Source organism: Lingula anatina, chromosome 1 (genome assembly GCF_051362555.1).
Source record: "Lingula anatina isolate TDL-2025a chromosome 1, LinAna3.0, whole genome shotgun sequence".
NCBI classification, from domain to species: Eukaryota; Metazoa; Brachiopoda; class Lingulata; order Lingulida; family Lingulidae; genus Lingula; species Lingula anatina.
In genome coordinates this window covers 4,805,518-4,820,552 of record NC_141767.1, presented here as the reverse complement: position 1 = coordinate 4,820,552, position 15,035 = coordinate 4,805,518, and the positions used below count along the sequence as shown (strand labels likewise).

General features: G+C 36.1%; 3 protein-coding genes and 1 long non-coding RNA gene across 5 annotated transcripts; 2 read left to right on the top strand and 2 right to left on the bottom strand.

Moving 5' to 3' along the window:
- Positions 1–110: 110 nt before the first annotated feature.
- On the bottom strand, positions 111–1,551 carry LOC106165624 (uncharacterized). Its single transcript, XR_001238726.2, has 2 exons — positions 1,225–1,551; positions 111–735 (listed from the first exon to the last, which is right to left on the bottom strand). It is a non-coding gene; the product is annotated as an uncharacterized LOC106165624 (long non-coding RNA).
- Positions 1,459–7,853, top strand: LOC106165623 (uncharacterized). Of its 2 annotated transcripts, none has more exons than XM_013543910.3 (11): positions 1,459–1,648; positions 1,944–2,100; positions 3,108–3,353; positions 3,539–3,604; positions 4,081–4,422; positions 4,595–4,703; positions 5,187–5,370; positions 5,510–5,694; positions 5,961–6,072; positions 6,235–6,301; positions 6,547–7,853. In XM_013543910.3, the coding sequence occupies exons 2-11, from the start codon at positions 1,956–1,958 to the stop codon at positions 6,636–6,638; spliced, it is 1,548 nt and encodes a 515-aa protein (XP_013399364.2). In that variant the 5' UTR covers positions 1,459–1,648; positions 1,944–1,955; the 3' UTR covers positions 6,639–7,853. The 2 variants fall into 2 exon arrangements, with proteins under 2 accessions (XP_013399364.2, XP_013399363.2); XM_013543909.3 differs by having other exon boundaries at positions 4,072–4,422.
- A 1,448-nt stretch (positions 7,854–9,301) lies between these two features.
- LOC106165613 (uncharacterized) lies at positions 9,302–10,774 on the top strand. Its single transcript, XM_086999108.1, has 3 exons — positions 9,302–9,459; positions 9,690–9,798; positions 10,320–10,774. Exons 2-3 carry the CDS (start codon positions 9,723–9,725, stop codon positions 10,553–10,555), a joined length of 312 nt encoding a protein of 103 aa, XP_086855234.1. The 5' UTR covers positions 9,302–9,459; positions 9,690–9,722; the 3' UTR covers positions 10,556–10,774.
- A 1,505-nt stretch (positions 10,775–12,279) lies between these two features.
- LOC106165635 (BET1-like protein) lies at positions 12,280–15,034 on the bottom strand. Its single transcript, XM_013543927.2, has 4 exons — positions 14,863–15,034; positions 14,464–14,543; positions 13,824–13,880; positions 12,280–13,552 (listed from the first exon to the last, which is right to left on the bottom strand). Exons 1-4 carry the CDS (start codon positions 14,903–14,905, stop codon positions 13,382–13,384), a joined length of 351 nt encoding a protein of 116 aa, XP_013399381.1. The 5' UTR covers positions 14,906–15,034; the 3' UTR covers positions 12,280–13,381.
- Position 15,035: the final 1 nt, after the last annotated feature.

The window sequence follows — 15,035 nt, the reverse complement described above, 5'->3', positions numbered from 1 at the left end:
ACGTCATCAAAAGAGAGTTAAATGAGATTTGGAGAAAAGAGAAAAACATTTTGATGATTGTAAATTTTAAATTTACAAATTAATTTCTAAAAACTGTAGAGAAGTCAGAATTGTAGTGCACTTATTATTTTTTTATTTCTTCCTTGTACTCTAGTATGCGAGCTTTTGTAAAAATCTTTGTTTTAAAAATAAAGAATTTATAAAAGCTGTGGTTTAATGTGTGAATTAAATGTCCAAGAAACTATTTTTTCCTTAAAGACAGTACATGAATTAATCTAATGTTCTTTCAGTTCGTATAGTTGTGCTTTTATAAGGCAGTCAATATGTACTGCAAACCATAAACTGAGTTACACACCTAGGTCAAAGTGCAAAGAAACCGTCTTTTTTGGTAGAGGTATACAAACTGAACGTACTTTCAGTTCAGGGGTCAATACTGCTTTTCTTTGCAGTTTTGAAGTTCGATCAAATAATTCAAACTGACAGTCTGCATATTTGAAGTTCACAGTTTCAATCATTGAAAATGTGTCCTTATTTCCTTCATATCCTCTTCTGTGCTATCTTGGAAATGGATTCCTCCTATTTTTCAAAGATGTAAGAAAATCTGTTTTTATTTTCATTTCTTTCCTTATTATTCTTGATTTTACTGCTTGTACTTTTTTTGCCTTGGCAATATATGGCTTCATGCTGTGCTTTTGCTTCTGGAGGTCCCTTTCTATTCCATCTACTACAAGTATTCTAGGAGAAAGATTGAGAAAATAGTAATAATCACAGGTTTGGCTAGCATATAATTAACCCATTAACATCCAACAAAAGGGTTGATATTGCGCAGTCTTAATATTGAGACAAATGGTACAACAGATTCAAACTATCAGACAGCATCTAGAAGTGTAATGAATACCAAACATGACCAATTTTTTCATCTTTCATCTACCATCGTGGTTGTTAACAATGCACCATAAAATGTATGCCCAAATTCCATCTTTTCTTAATTTTAAACGATTCAGTCTTTCCCCTTTCTGGATTATATGCTGTTGAACAAAGTGTTAAACCTGTTTACAACAGGTATTGGTTGAAGATGGAGATTAAATGTTACCTAAAATATATGAACTAAGAATGCAAAAGTTAAAATTACTGTAAGGCGACAATAAAGCACGCTCACTTGATAATACAACTTTCAAAACTTGATGATATTTAGATCAGTTGAAAGCAAAGCTGTTGACTTACTTCCTTAACTTCATAAACCCTTGCTCTACTTTCCCAGGTTCACATAAAACCGTTCTTGCTATAAACTTAGCGTGCCGACTCATATCTACCTGCCTTTCTTTCCCTGCTCGGTTCTCAAATCTACCGGAAAACAGTACGTCGTAATAGAGTATTTACTAATTTTCACGGTATTTCCCATTTGTATTTATGATATTATGTTTGTTGATTAGTTTAAATCCCAATCAGGAAACATTAACAGTACTTTTTTTTCAGAAAAATAAGAAATCATTCATTTTTATTATGTTGATTAAACTTTTAACGTGTGTAGGTACTATAGGGGATTTTGCGCCGTGCTTTGGGTCTTTTCACAAGTTGGTTACAATAAAAGCACAGCCGCTGTTACAAGTATCCCCCTTGGTTATCAAGTATAACATTTTATATGCAGGTAAGGAAAGTTTATGTTGATTTATCAATTTTCAAAATAAACTCACCACATTTGAAAAAATAAGCGGCAATGATAGAGCAACAAAGGCAAAGCCTTGCTTTCGTTTTTTGAATAAAATTAAAGTGACTAGTCTAAGGCGGTATATTTGCTTTAATACAACATTGCGTACACGGTTTATGTTCGAATTTTGTATCATATTAATGTTCTATATCACACAAACACTATCTCTCTCAGTCCCTATCAAGTATGAAGTAAATATTCTTACTGATTTCAACATTTGGTTTTACCCTTTCAGATGCTTTGAGACATGTCAGGATTTTCATTAGGTGGTGGTGGCGGAGCATCAGGCACTGGTGGTTTCAGTTTCGGCACTCCTAAGACAACTGCCACAACTGGAGTGTCATTTAATCTGAATGCAACTACCCAAAGCACTAGTACAGGGTTTGGATTTGGTAATTATTTGGAAATACCAGAGATGATTTTATGTATTTTATGCTCATAACATAAACTCATGCCATTTGTATTAAAATAGAGGCAAACCTAGGCATACAGCTCTCTAACTTCAAATGATATTTGTAAACCACTCAATTTTCATAATAAAATGGTTCTTTCAACAGTTTAGTAGTTTTGAAAATGGAGAGAAGTCTGTCAAAATACTCCTTTGATTAAGCATGAATTTTAAATAACTGTTGATACAATATTTCACATTTTCTGAAAAAATGATAAAATTTATCATTTTATCTAAATGTTTTAACATTGAATGACCTAAAGGGGCCCGCACACGGTGAGCTCTTTGCTGAGCCAGACGCTCGCGCTCCTCAGCTCCCCGCAAACGCTGTGCTCTTTGCTCAGCAGAGGTGCCTCCCGGCCTGCCCCTAGCGGACGCACTGTGAACTGTTGGATCATGTGTTTAAGGAAACATTACATATTGTTGTTTTTTCTGATAGTAATGGACAATGGTGACCACGTTAATCAATCAGACTAACTATAACTGTGTACATTTTTGTTTACTTCACTGGGGGCTGCCATTTTTCTTTGTTTCCGGCTACCGGCACATGCGCATTGTTGGCATGGCATGAGCAATCGGCGCTTGCACCCCGCACACGCTGAGACATTTGCCTCAAGAGACCAAAAAAATCAAACACGTGAGAAATTTTGCTCAGCCGCGCGAGAGGCAAAAATCTCACCAAAATACCCCCGCACACGATGAGAAAATGGCGCAGCGCAAGTGGCACGCGCCAAATGCTCACCGTGTGCGGGCCCCTTAAGATCATATGTCAAAAAATTCAATTGTATAAATAAAATTGAGTAAATATTGCCAGTTTTAACATATTCATTTTTATCAGCTGTAAACTTGTCATTCTCATGTGGGACTTCATATCTAGTAATACTAGTGGTATGCAATTGTAATTTGAAGGGAGGCAGGCTTAAATCAAACCAAAGGAAACCAATTTTTCAGGGTCTACCACTGCAACAAGTGGCCAACAACCAACATCAGGTGGCTTTTCATTTGGGACAACACAACAGTCCACAGCTCCTGCTGGCGCTGGAGGTGGCGGGTTCACATTTGGACAGCCTGGTGCTACATTAGGCAGTGCCACAGCTCAGGCAACTGGGTTAGGTGGTTTGGGGCAAAGTGTGACTACAACTGCAGCAGTTCCACAGTCGTCAGGCTTCTCATTTGGTCAGTCTGCTGCACAGACAGGTATAATATGTTTGCTCTTTGGACATACACATAGTGATTTATGTTTATGGAGACTTTATCTATTCAACTTCATAACTATAATGTTCGTATCTTAATTTGATTTTATGTTCCATTATTTGTCTTAAAGTTGATTCCACATTTTAAAATAAAATATTAATAATTATTAAAATATTTTATTTTTATAGCTGCCAAACCTACAGCCTCACTGGCAAGTACTTTGACGAGCACCCCTGCAGGTGGACTGAAATTTGGTGAGTGTATTTAAGCAACCAGCAGTTACATTTTCTTATTAGATGCATGATTCAAATTAATTTTGGATGAATCTGTAATAAGAAGTATGTGTTTACATCTTTTTTTAATAAAATTAAACTCAGTTTGTGTGATATTTTGGTAAGCTGATGACATCTGTTTTGATAATGTAAAATAGATATTTCTTATCTCCTGATTTTTAGTTGGAGGTTTATGGCCTTTTTACCTCCACTCCAAAGTTTTTGTTTATGCTTTGTGGGTTTGTAAATTGAATGTTGCGGATGGTTTTTGATAAAATTTTCAGGATAGATTAAAAATGGGATAACTTAGATTTCTAAGATTTCTATTAGATTTTGACGGTTATCCCTTAATAAATGAATTGATTATGAAAATTAAACTGCCTTGTTGGAGGTCTGTGTTCCCCGAGTTCATTTCTAGTTGTTTATAAATTGCCTTGCAACATTTGCAGGGCGTGTAGTTGGAACAACTACCACAGCCAGTATCACTCCTAGTAATGTATCTTTTGGAGGCCTCAAGGCAGTGACAACTGCTGCAACAGCTGGTCTGGGTGGGACAGCTACCACATCTTTTGGTCTTGGAGGAGCAGGAACAACCACAGCTTCCCTTGGATTGGGTGGAACTCCTGTTGCAACCGTGGGTCTTGGCGGGACACAGTCTACGTCCTTAGGTGTTGGTGGAGCCACTACCACAACCCCAAGTCTAGGTGGAACCACTGCAACAACAAGCAGTGCAACTACTACCACTCAAGCTGGGACTGGTTTTAATTTAGCAGTTACATCATCTTCGGGTCTTTCATTAGGTAGGTTTTTGAAAAAGTACCCAGTAATGCAAATTTACTGCCTGAAATCTTATACCATTGAATTTTTTTTTAAATCATCAAATAATATTTCAATTTATTTTCATTAAAACTTGGTCACTTTATGACAAAAGAATTCACATCATATAAGTCAACTTGTTTTGATATTCCACAGGAGGAGGACTTAAATTTGGTGTCACAGCCACAACATCCACGCCAGCATCATCCACAGGAGGGTTCTCATTACCTGTCCTGTCCACAGCAACTACCACAACAGCTCTGGGGTAGGTTTGAAGTTTCCCTTTTAAGACTATCTAATGGGGTGTTATACCTTAGCAAGCAATCACAAAACCATTCAGCAAATCTAAACCAAGTATACCCGTTTTTCATATATTTCGTTTCAATGAAGTTTAAGGGAAATTTAAAATTGTTACTATCCCATTTGATTAATAGAAATACATTATTTTGTAAAACAACCCAAATTTCTGTTTTTTTACGGAAGAAAAAAGAGCATTCAAGAATTCAGTGGCAAACCCACTGTATGTATAATCCCCCCCCCCCCTTGTAAAATCATGCATCATTACAGGTTTTAATTGTGATATTTAGTCATATGTACACACTTGGAACTGTAATATTTGACATATGGTATCTTTCAAAAGATGAATTTTCTCCTTTGAGCAATCTGTGTCCCATTTACATATTTTGATTTCAGTTGTATCCTGTTTTTGTTTCAACATCAGTATCATTCATTTCTACATTTATCTTAGGACTGGCACAGCCTCCACTTCTGTCACATCAACCACCACAACTTTGCCTGCTATGAACTACAGCCAGCTGGAAAAGGCAATCAACAAGTGGACCCATGAACTTGAAGAGCAGGAGAAAATATTTATACAGCAGGCAACACAAGTTAATGCCTGGGACAGGCTGTTAATAGAAAACGGAGAAAAGGTGAGTGTGTATTGGTTTAAGCAATATTCAACTGAGTCTGACACATATTTATCAATATAATTATATTGATTAAGGTAGTTGAGAAGCAGTTAACTCAGAACAAAGGCAGTTTTAGTACAGACCAGTGTGTTATTTTCAGATTACCCAGTTGAACTCGGATGTAGAAAAGGTGAAGATAGATCAGCAGAGATTGGACCACGAGCTTGACTTTATCTTAGCTCAGCAGAAAGAATTGGAAGAGATGCTGGTCCCTCTTGAAAAGACCATAGAGCAACTGCCACCTATCAGCTACCAGCAACATGCAGACCTGGAAAGAGAACACACGTAAGTGGTAGTTCAAGAATTTAAAGTGTATTGTATTAAATTAATATGGATAAAACTATTATAGTTTTTTTTTACTGTGCATAAGTCCATTTAAACAGCAGTTTAATCTTGCTTCTCATGGAAACTTATATTTTATAAATATTGCAGAGTGAAATGTAATTAGTTTTGATGTGCTTGTATTACTGTTTTGGTAACCATTGGTTTTAGTAGCTGGTTAATTCATATTACGTATAAAATAAGTCAACACTTTTCTTGAATGCATTTAGGTACCAGTTAGCCGAAAATATCGATGGACAACTGAAGAGAATGGCTCAGGATTTAAAGGAGATAATTGAACATTTGAATGCTACAAATACAAGCCAGGATTCCAATGATCCAGTAAGTGGATGAGCAAACAGCACAATCATATAATACAGTGGTTACAGCATATTGTCTCAACTACCACGACGTTTCTGTAAAAAAATCATGACTTCATTTAAAAGACAGAAAAAGTTGTATGGTCTAAAAGATTTTTATAAAATTCACATGATTTCTTTTCAGATCCAGCAAGTTTCAAAGATTTTGAATGCACACATGGATTCACTACAGTGGGTGGATCAGAATACAGGTACGATGTAGATATTGTATAGAGTAATATATCTAAACTAGTAATAAAACTGAAGTAAAGCTCAGTTCTACCTCAACTAAATGTTGTCAGTTACTCACAAAAATTTAAGAAGATGCTTAATGGTTAAGTTATAATATCAGCCATATTAGAATGCCATTGTTTGCAACATCTGTTCACTCCTTTTAAATCATGTAGGAGGGTTATGAATGTGTCATAACCAGTCATTTTATTTTTAATCATTTCAGCATTGCTTCAGAGAAGGGTGGATGAGATCTCCAAATTGGCAGAACAAAGAAGAAGGGAACAAGAAAGAAACTTCAGATTAGCCTACAACTGAATGCAGCTTTTGCTGGATTTTCAGCTTATTGACACTTACTGTACATAACACTCATGAGATGTCATAAAGGCTGCCCTTTGCCGTACATTCTTCTTGTTTGAAATGAAGTGACGTGAAGTTCATATTTTTGGCACCATGTCATTCTGGAAGTGCATCACAAACAAGACCAAAACATTATAGTTATGTATGAAGGTGAAAAGAGACCAGTGTACAGTAACACAGTAACAGATAAATAGAATAAACAAAACTTTCATCACTAGTTTTGTGTGGTGCCATAATGACAGAGTAGGGTTAACTAGGTCAGCAAGAGAACACTATACCTGTAATTTTGTTCAGGTGCAGAGTACAGCAGATGTACAGATATTGAGCTGATTGTGCACAAAGTGTTACCTGGTATAACAGGAGGTACTTCTTTTTAATTATGCCCTCAGCTTCATATATTCGAAACAGAACATATATATCCCATTCTAAGAGAAACAACCGATTTGGAAGTATTCACATAAGATAGTTTTGCAGTCTGTATGTTTTAAATAACTATCAACATAGGTTCCAGGAATTGGGATTACTTAAAATGTTTTATGCCTTTATTGAATGGAGCAAATTGCTATCCCCCAAAATAATCCAATAGAATTTCACTCATTTGCCCATCCTTACTTGTAAGAATGTGATCTGTTGTCGACTTTGACTTGTCGGTAAGGAAAGTTTGGCGAATTTATATCCTTCCCACTGGCACCTAAGTGGCACCATGGTGGTAGAATTATTTTCCAGTCCGCTTTGAGTGGTTTAATTACACAGCATGCTGTGGGGAGATGGTGCCTTGTTGTTTGAACTGTTGCTTTCAAGCCATAAACTGTCCAGAGTGTGTTAGTGTTATAGACAACTCTTCTCTCTCAAACGTTTGATGAAAATATATTTTAGATGGAGAATTAGCTTTAGTTAAATATAAAATAAACGTTTTTGATGATAAAAATGACTTTTTTATTAATTGCAAAATGTTTAAATGACTGCCTGAAATTACTTGTAGGTCACAAGAATTTATTTTGAAGAGGAAATCTCAATCTCCAAGGCAGGCTTTCAAGTTCAGATCTAAGAAAAATTTGTTTGTCAATAGAGATTGTGCTGGTTATATAGTTTGCTTTAAAAAACTAACGGTTATTACAATGAATCGGGTACATTTGTCTTAGAATCTAATAAAGTAATTATTTTAAAATATCAGACCGTATGTGTTTGTCTGTATACATGTACATGTTCACCCTGCAAAACGTACCGAAGTACGACCTGTAAAATCATCAAGAATCTACTCGACCTATATGATATACTAGGAGTTCCTTGCACAGGATTCAGTGTTGCCTTAAGAAGAAAGCTGTTAGTTCCATCCAGATCACGTTGAAGGAAGATCTAAGTTTTATTGCCACACTAAACACTCTGTCTGCTAACCCGGGAAATACACCGAAAAAAAGGCAGCAAGTGCCTGAACTGATAACTCATAAAACACGGCACGAACGGGATGGATCTGTGTTTTAGATATGTTCAGCACTCCACCCAGACCAGCAAACATTTACTTAAATAAAGCAGCAAGATACAACAAATCTCTGGGAATAGTGATATGGTTTGTACTTTTAAACATGGACACTCTGTCATGACCAGTACACATTGGTTTAAATTCATCATATTTTCAGTTATGAAAAAAAACTCGCAGAACTGCCTAGAACATCGGTCGTCCTTGTATGCCCTTGAAGAATATGTATATTGGCATGTGGGTGACTTCTCGAAAACGTGAAAAACAATATTGTAGTGGAGTCGATATGGGTGAGCTACCAGGCACTTGGCATTTTACTTGTACCTACACCACCAGTTGCACATAAAATCTCTTTTCGTATCTCTCAGAAGTTTATGGTTAATGTTCACACTAATAGATAAGTTTGCTGTTTTTATTTACTTGGAGGTTTCTAGCCAATAGTAAACAAAGCCAGCACGCAGCTATTACAGTTTTAGTATTCAATATCTTCTCGAAAGACTGAATACAAAGTGACATATTAAATTGCAATAAAGTACATTGAAACAATCTAACAAGACCTAACATTTTTGTCTATGTATCTTTTTTATTATTCTTTTTTCATCTACCATGCAAAGATAATTCATATGTCATGAATGCAAGGACTACCGGTAAGTTCATAATTTCTGTTTCTAAATATTCTCAAGTACCTGAACCTTTTCAACTGATGGTTTTGTTGATTTCGACTGCCTGCGCTCCCTTGGTTTATTCATCATATTTCCCCAGGTGGGGCACTTCGGGTTTTAAAGACTAGCCGTGTTGTTGTAGTTCTGCGGGTTTTGAAATTATCTTCGCTCAAAATTTTCCACATTTTCAACTCTTTCATCAAAAAAAGGACAAATCGTTTTTGTAAACGTTCTTGTATTAAGTGGGTGATTCTGACCACTTTTTAAATTTTCTTTACTACCTGTTTGTTGACGATTCACGGCTGGAGCATTTGAATAAATTCTAAAACGTGATTTCCCTGCCAACGCCTTCAAAACTAATCCAAAAATATTTGCTTTGGCATGAGTTTCTCGATAACAAGCCCGTTTCCTCGTTCGACCTGTATTTTAACAACGGCTCCAGTAAAGAATTCATGCCGCATTGAGCAAGTACATAAAGGTGAACATTTTAAGGTAGTGCCGACCCCGGTCACACACTGAGCAGCTACCTCGTGGATTCGGCATTTGCAGGCAACGCCTCCTCACAGAAACTTACCTGGAAAACGGTGGAATAACGTTAAAGATTTCGTTGTGAATCTTGTGAAGTGCAGGTTTCAGAAAAGTAAGTTATTACTTTCGCCGTGATTTTTTGTTCTATTTTTTATAATCAACAATAACGCAGAAAAAGTCTCATTTTAACGTTCGGTAAAAGTCGTTATCATTGTTTATCCGTGTGAGAGGGCAACGTTTTCTTCTTGAATTGATGTCAAAATTCCTTCCGCAAACAGATGTTAATCGAATAAGAGTCAAATCGCGATTTGCTTGTTGTTTTCACTGCATTTTTACTTGCAGGTTTCTGCGAAGTTGTCTAACTAAGCCGGTGTCATGGATTTGATGTTTCATTTCGACGATTCAGTATGGGAGAACAGGCCTGAAATCCACAGCACGGACCATCCGTCTGGTAAGACATAATATTATATGATCTCGTCCCGCAATGAACTTTAATGGCAATGAATCTTTTTCTTTTTTGATAATCATGTAATGATTATAACAATGATAATGGTAAGCGAACAAACTTTTGTATTTATTTCACGTTTGGGACGAAGTTATTATTTCCAATTAAGTTTTCAATGTTATATTGGACCTATGAAACTGCACTGAAAAGATTAACTCCGCTTGTAGAAAAAAAAAGAAAGAAAAAACTCCCTGTTTGCAAAACAGTATTTCAGTTACACTTCGAACAAATACGATTTCAAATTATTTCTCACTTGATAATCTAATTTCAACCTAAGTTAGAACACTCATTTGCAAGCACCGGCAGTGATCTCTCGTAGAAACTGCGTAGTGTTTCCCGTCGAAAAAATACTGCTTTACGTTCATGTATTGACCACTGACTTTGCTACCTGAGTCAGAAGCAGTAAATTCCCACCTCGCTTCCTTTCATCCCTTGGCGCCAATGTTATACCTGCGCTTGATTTCCAGGTTGGCAAAAATTCCATATAATGGGCCGCAAAGATCTTGGAAATGGCAAATGGCAATACGGAGTTGCGGACATGGAAGGGGACTCCAAAAATGTATGGCTACTAGGGGCGTCAGGAAAGAACGATCCATTGAAAGGCGTGGGAAACATCGGACTCCACTTGGGCGGAGAAAACGGTGACCAGATCATTGGACTTTTGGCCTATGATGATTGTATTGTCGTAAAGGGTAGTGAGTGAAAGTCTGATCTCATGGCCTCCTACTTACATTCGCACTTTTTTTAAAAGATGCGGAATAACAACTTTGATGTTTTACTTGTTTTTAAAGGAACGTGATGGATTAATATTATATTCTTTCATCTCTTCGAGCCAGCACTGAGAAATAAATATTCCATCGTCCATTTTTGTAATATCCTTAATCAAAGTTAATTGGAAATAAATGTTCTTATTGGACCCCAAGATTAGTTTTTTTATATTTCACCAAAGTAAGTGTTTATCGTCGACACCAACTAATCTTTTTTTTTTTTTTTCATTGAGCAATTTGTGCACTGACCAACATTCCGGTGTGATGGCATATTGATTAAAAACACCTCAGTTGGGCCTTGCACCGTTTCTTCACAAACTTTATGATTACTGCGAACTCTGTTCTCTGCCACAATGTGTCAAATTGTGAAGCTCTGATGTATCTGTGTTCTCTGGAAAACTGCACGTTATTTTGCACATGGCGGGAATATTTCTACTGCTTCCAAATGTCAGAAACTGGGTTAATGTTTCATTCAGGCAGTTTTTAGAGTAATTCTAGGAGAATATCATTGCACAGGGTTATTTATTACGTAGAATACTTTTTTGGGTCATTTACTGCTCACAACATTTAACTTGTTTCTTAATATATATGAATTGATCATAATCCAGATTTATATCAATATATATATATATCGATAAAGCAATGTGCTGACAAAAATGGAATGAACTTCATTGATATTCATGAACACATTTTCACCGCGTTTTGATATTTAAATGATATGCATTCCAATCAAAATATTCTATAGTGCATTAAAACATCAATTCGCGTTGGTAGGTGTTAAGCACAAAATTGAGAGTAATCCCAAAGAACCTAATGAGCTCTAAAGGTTAACCTGTTCATCAGGCACAGGTGTTTTTATATAGTTAAATCCAAATAACCTTTGGTGGAGTGGTCGGTTCACATAAATCTCACCAGGGGCTAATTTCCGCACAAGAGTTTCCCAATTAGAAAGCATCACTATCGAGTCCTTCAGTCGACTCTGACCACCTCACTAGAATAAAGCAAAACGTCACAGTTTATTAATGACATACCAGTGACGTCAAAAGGCATATCCAGATGTCATCGTAGGTTCGACTTCAGTATTCAGTGCCATGTCTCACCGGTGATACTATCTATTGACTTTCTGCCCATTTTGGCAAGTTTACCTATATGTCTGGAAAGTTGGGTACACAGATAGCTATCAAACTTGACCTTTAACTATATATCCACTGCTTCCAAGGCCTGACACTTATGAGTAATGGCAAATTATGGCAGGCTCAGAGCTACTTGCTGAACGCTCACACAGAGGATGTTCTAAAGAAAATGCCACGACTTGCCCCCCCCCCTTCTCCACCTCGCAAATTCAGCATGGAAGTAGTGATGCCAATCTTCAGTAAAACTACGTGTTCATTTAAAAGCTTGCGCAGATTACTCGAGGGCCCCCAAGATAAAAGGAACCATGTTAATGGACCATGCAGCTCACACTTCAAGTACCTAAGTGATGCTATGATGCAGGGTACGGTTTACTTACCGCACTTACTGTATATCCACAGGTATTACTAATTGAAGTGCTTCAGAAACTCACATGTAGGAAGGACGTACCCCAACAAACTGAGGACTACTATGCCATGTACAATACCTTTTGAAAAATACATCCTATCGAGTTTGAACACACGTCTGATTAACTTTTTAAAAATTGTTCTCTTTTATTTTGCTTAGTGATAAAACTTAAGACCATAAGCAAATGTAACCAGTTTTACCAGGTTAACACAGAAACTAAACTAGTTACAGAAGTTAAGTACTTTGGTCAACATGTTCTTTACAATTTCAAATGTAACTAAGGGAATCTTGTAATGCAAATTCTTTTCTTTTTTTGCTTTCATCTTAGTTGTACTTGTAAATTCCTTTGACTAAACAAGCTCTGGTCCAAAAATCTTAGGTATATGTCAAAGCATTCAGAAATTAAATACATCTTTCTATTAAGAAATGTAAGAAGAATAGGAATATAACTGAATCAATGCAAGGATGTTTCATTTTGTATCTTAAATATTGGGATATCTTTTTGTAGGATTACGTATAATCTTTTCAAAATCACTTCTAGAATGCCAGAATTTTGTGCATAAACAATCAATGAGTCTTTATAATAAAACAGATCACTTATCAATTTGTAACATAATATGTACACCTTTTAATTGATAAAGATATTGTTAGCTAATTTAACAAAGCTTTATCACTTAACCTATTATGTTTTGGGAGCGGAAGGACACTACATTTTATTCAATGCCAATATTTAACTCTATAAAAATATTGTTTTAAAAAACATTTTGGTTCCAGACCTTACAACTGATGGAAATTAAATCAATATTTCAAAAATATTTTATTCAACTGCCACATGTCAGTTTTTTTTTTCCAAATATCATTTACACAGTTATTTACAAATATACATAAAACAGTCTGACATAGAGCTAAAACTACGCCTTGGGTACAAATACCCTGTAATTCATATTTTGGTTTAACACATGTATGGCACATGGGGAGGGCCACAAAATCCATCCATCCATTGACTAGCACAGTATTAATAAAAACACAATACAGATTCCCACCGTCTGGTCAGTGTAACAAAGCAGGTTTGGAATGCCAAATATGTGAAGGGAAAGATCTCTGCATTCTAAACCAAAAGAACCACCACCTGTGGCAGGAAAGTGATATGGACCATGCAATTCCTAAGTTCCTTATCAAACTTGGGGTGTAGTAGAATTGGACCCCTGGCTGGGTATTGGTTGTCAGGAGCCAGATGAACGAGTGACCAGGAAGTAAACCACAAAGAATATGATCACCAAAAACAGTACAATGTAGCACATAATTTTTCTGTTTGATTTGTTGGCACCTATCATGTGGTTTATCCTGTTCATGCTGCCAGATAAAAGTCCTTGGGAGCTCTCAAAATCACTGCCCTGAAGTGAAAGATAATGTAGGATGTAAACTTGAGTGTTTTTTTTTTCTTTTTATTTACTCAGGATTTACTTTGAGAAAGAAGTAACATTTTCAAAAATGCATTAAATCATCATAGAAAACGGTGACCTACAAGTATGTTCTTTATATATGACAAGAGGTGAAACCTGGTGTTATATTTCAGGATTTGAGTGAGTGCATATTAGCTACACGTATACACAAAAATATAAAATATAATTAAGATATAATTAAGTCATCAAATGGCTCACTTACCATCCCATCCAGGTATCTATTCTGGTCCTCTGCCTCTGTCTGCATGTCAAAGGCTACCTGTTTAAAGTAAAATGCACCTGTTAGTTTGAATAACTACTAGTATAAGTTGCTGGTACGTTATTTAATCTCTGCAATGGGGTTTTGGGAAACCTTTCCGAAAATATATTTAAAACACTATTTGCTCATGTCATGTTTCTGACTATCTCAGTAGTTGTATAGAAGTTGTAGGGAGCAAAGATGGTAATAGATGGAGCAAGTTCTTTGTTAACACAAACAGCCATAAAGAGTGTCCCCAGAGTATCAGATTTCTACCACTCTTTACACAGCATGCTGCTTCATAACTACTGCATTGGGAACTGACCTAGTGTTGACACATGACTAAATATAGCTGGTACTACCACATGGTCAATGTTTTGACTATCTAAGAAAGGTTAAAAGGGAAATTTTCTAAGGACAAAATTTTCTTAACTAAAATTTTCTTAAAAATCAGCAAAGGCCAGTAAGACCAAATACAGGTAATTATATAAAAATATTGACGGTTTATTCATACTAAGGTATGTAGCTATCTGTGTGCTAAGTTTTAAGTCGTTACAGAGCTTGATTAGAATCGTTGTGTGTGGACTTCAGTACATGACCTTACGTTTTTAAGCCTGTTCATTTTCCTGGATAGGTTTTCAGTCATTTGCTGATTTTCTCTGTCCAGTATTTCTTCTGATTGGCCTTAAATATGCAAAAATAAAATATCAGTATCTTTAATTTCACTCTATCACTTCAAAGCTTCAATGCTCTGTCAATCAAAGTTAAGTAAAATTGGAATCACAATACGACTGTATATATTAGGTGATAGTACAATACAATACAATACAATGAATTTATTCATGTCAGAAAGAATGAAAGTACAAACATTAGCTGAGTAGATGTTCACAGTACTCCCATGCAAGACCACTTAAAACGTGCAAAGGCAACAAAAATACCTTTTGTGATCAACTGACAGAGACGTGTTACATCTGACTTTACATAATGAACTCAGTGTAATTACCTTTGCCAAGGCCATTTCCATTTCTTCTCGTCCAGTCTGCCATTTCTCAATGACAATGTTGTGATGACGTCAGTGCCAACACCGCAAGTGTAATTATAAAAAATGTCTTTGTCAACTTCAGCAAAGGAAGCGAGAAGATATGCAGTTTATACATTCAAATCAGATATTTTAAA

What these genes read in the sequence shown, in the direction of transcription:
- LOC106165623 (XM_013543909.3), top strand. Translation starts at nt 1,956, where the DNA reads ATGTCAGGATTTTCATTAGGTGGTGGTGGCGGAGCATCAGGCACTGGT. An exon ending in TAGTACAGGGTTTGGATTTG is followed by an intron (nt 2,101 to 3,107) that starts GTAATTATTTGG and finishes CCAATTTTTCAG; the next exon opens with GGTCTACCACTGCAACAAGT. An exon ending in ACTACCACAACAGCTCTGGG is followed by an intron (nt 4,704 to 5,186) that starts GTAGGTTTGAAG and finishes CATTTATCTTAG; the next exon opens with GACTGGCACAGCCTCCACTT.
- LOC106165613 (XM_086999108.1), top strand. Translation starts at nt 9,723, where the DNA reads ATGGATTTGATGTTTCATTTCGACGATTCAGTATGGGAGAACAGGCCT. An exon ending in CAGCACGGACCATCCGTCTG is followed by an intron (nt 9,799 to 10,319) that starts GTAAGACATAAT and finishes CTTGATTTCCAG; the next exon opens with GTTGGCAAAAATTCCATATA.
- LOC106165635 (XM_013543927.2), bottom strand. Translation starts at nt 14,905, where the DNA reads ATGGCAGACTGGACGAGAAGAAATGGAAATGGCCTTGGCAAAG. An exon ending in TGGAAATGGCCTTGGCAAAG is followed by an intron (nt 14,544 to 14,862) that starts GTAATTACACTG and finishes TGCATATTTAAG; the next exon opens with GCCAATCAGAAGAAATACTG. An exon ending in AAATGAACAGGCTTAAAAAC is followed by an intron (nt 13,881 to 14,463) that starts GTAAGGTCATGT and finishes TACTTTAAACAG; the next exon opens with GTAGCCTTTGACATGCAGAC.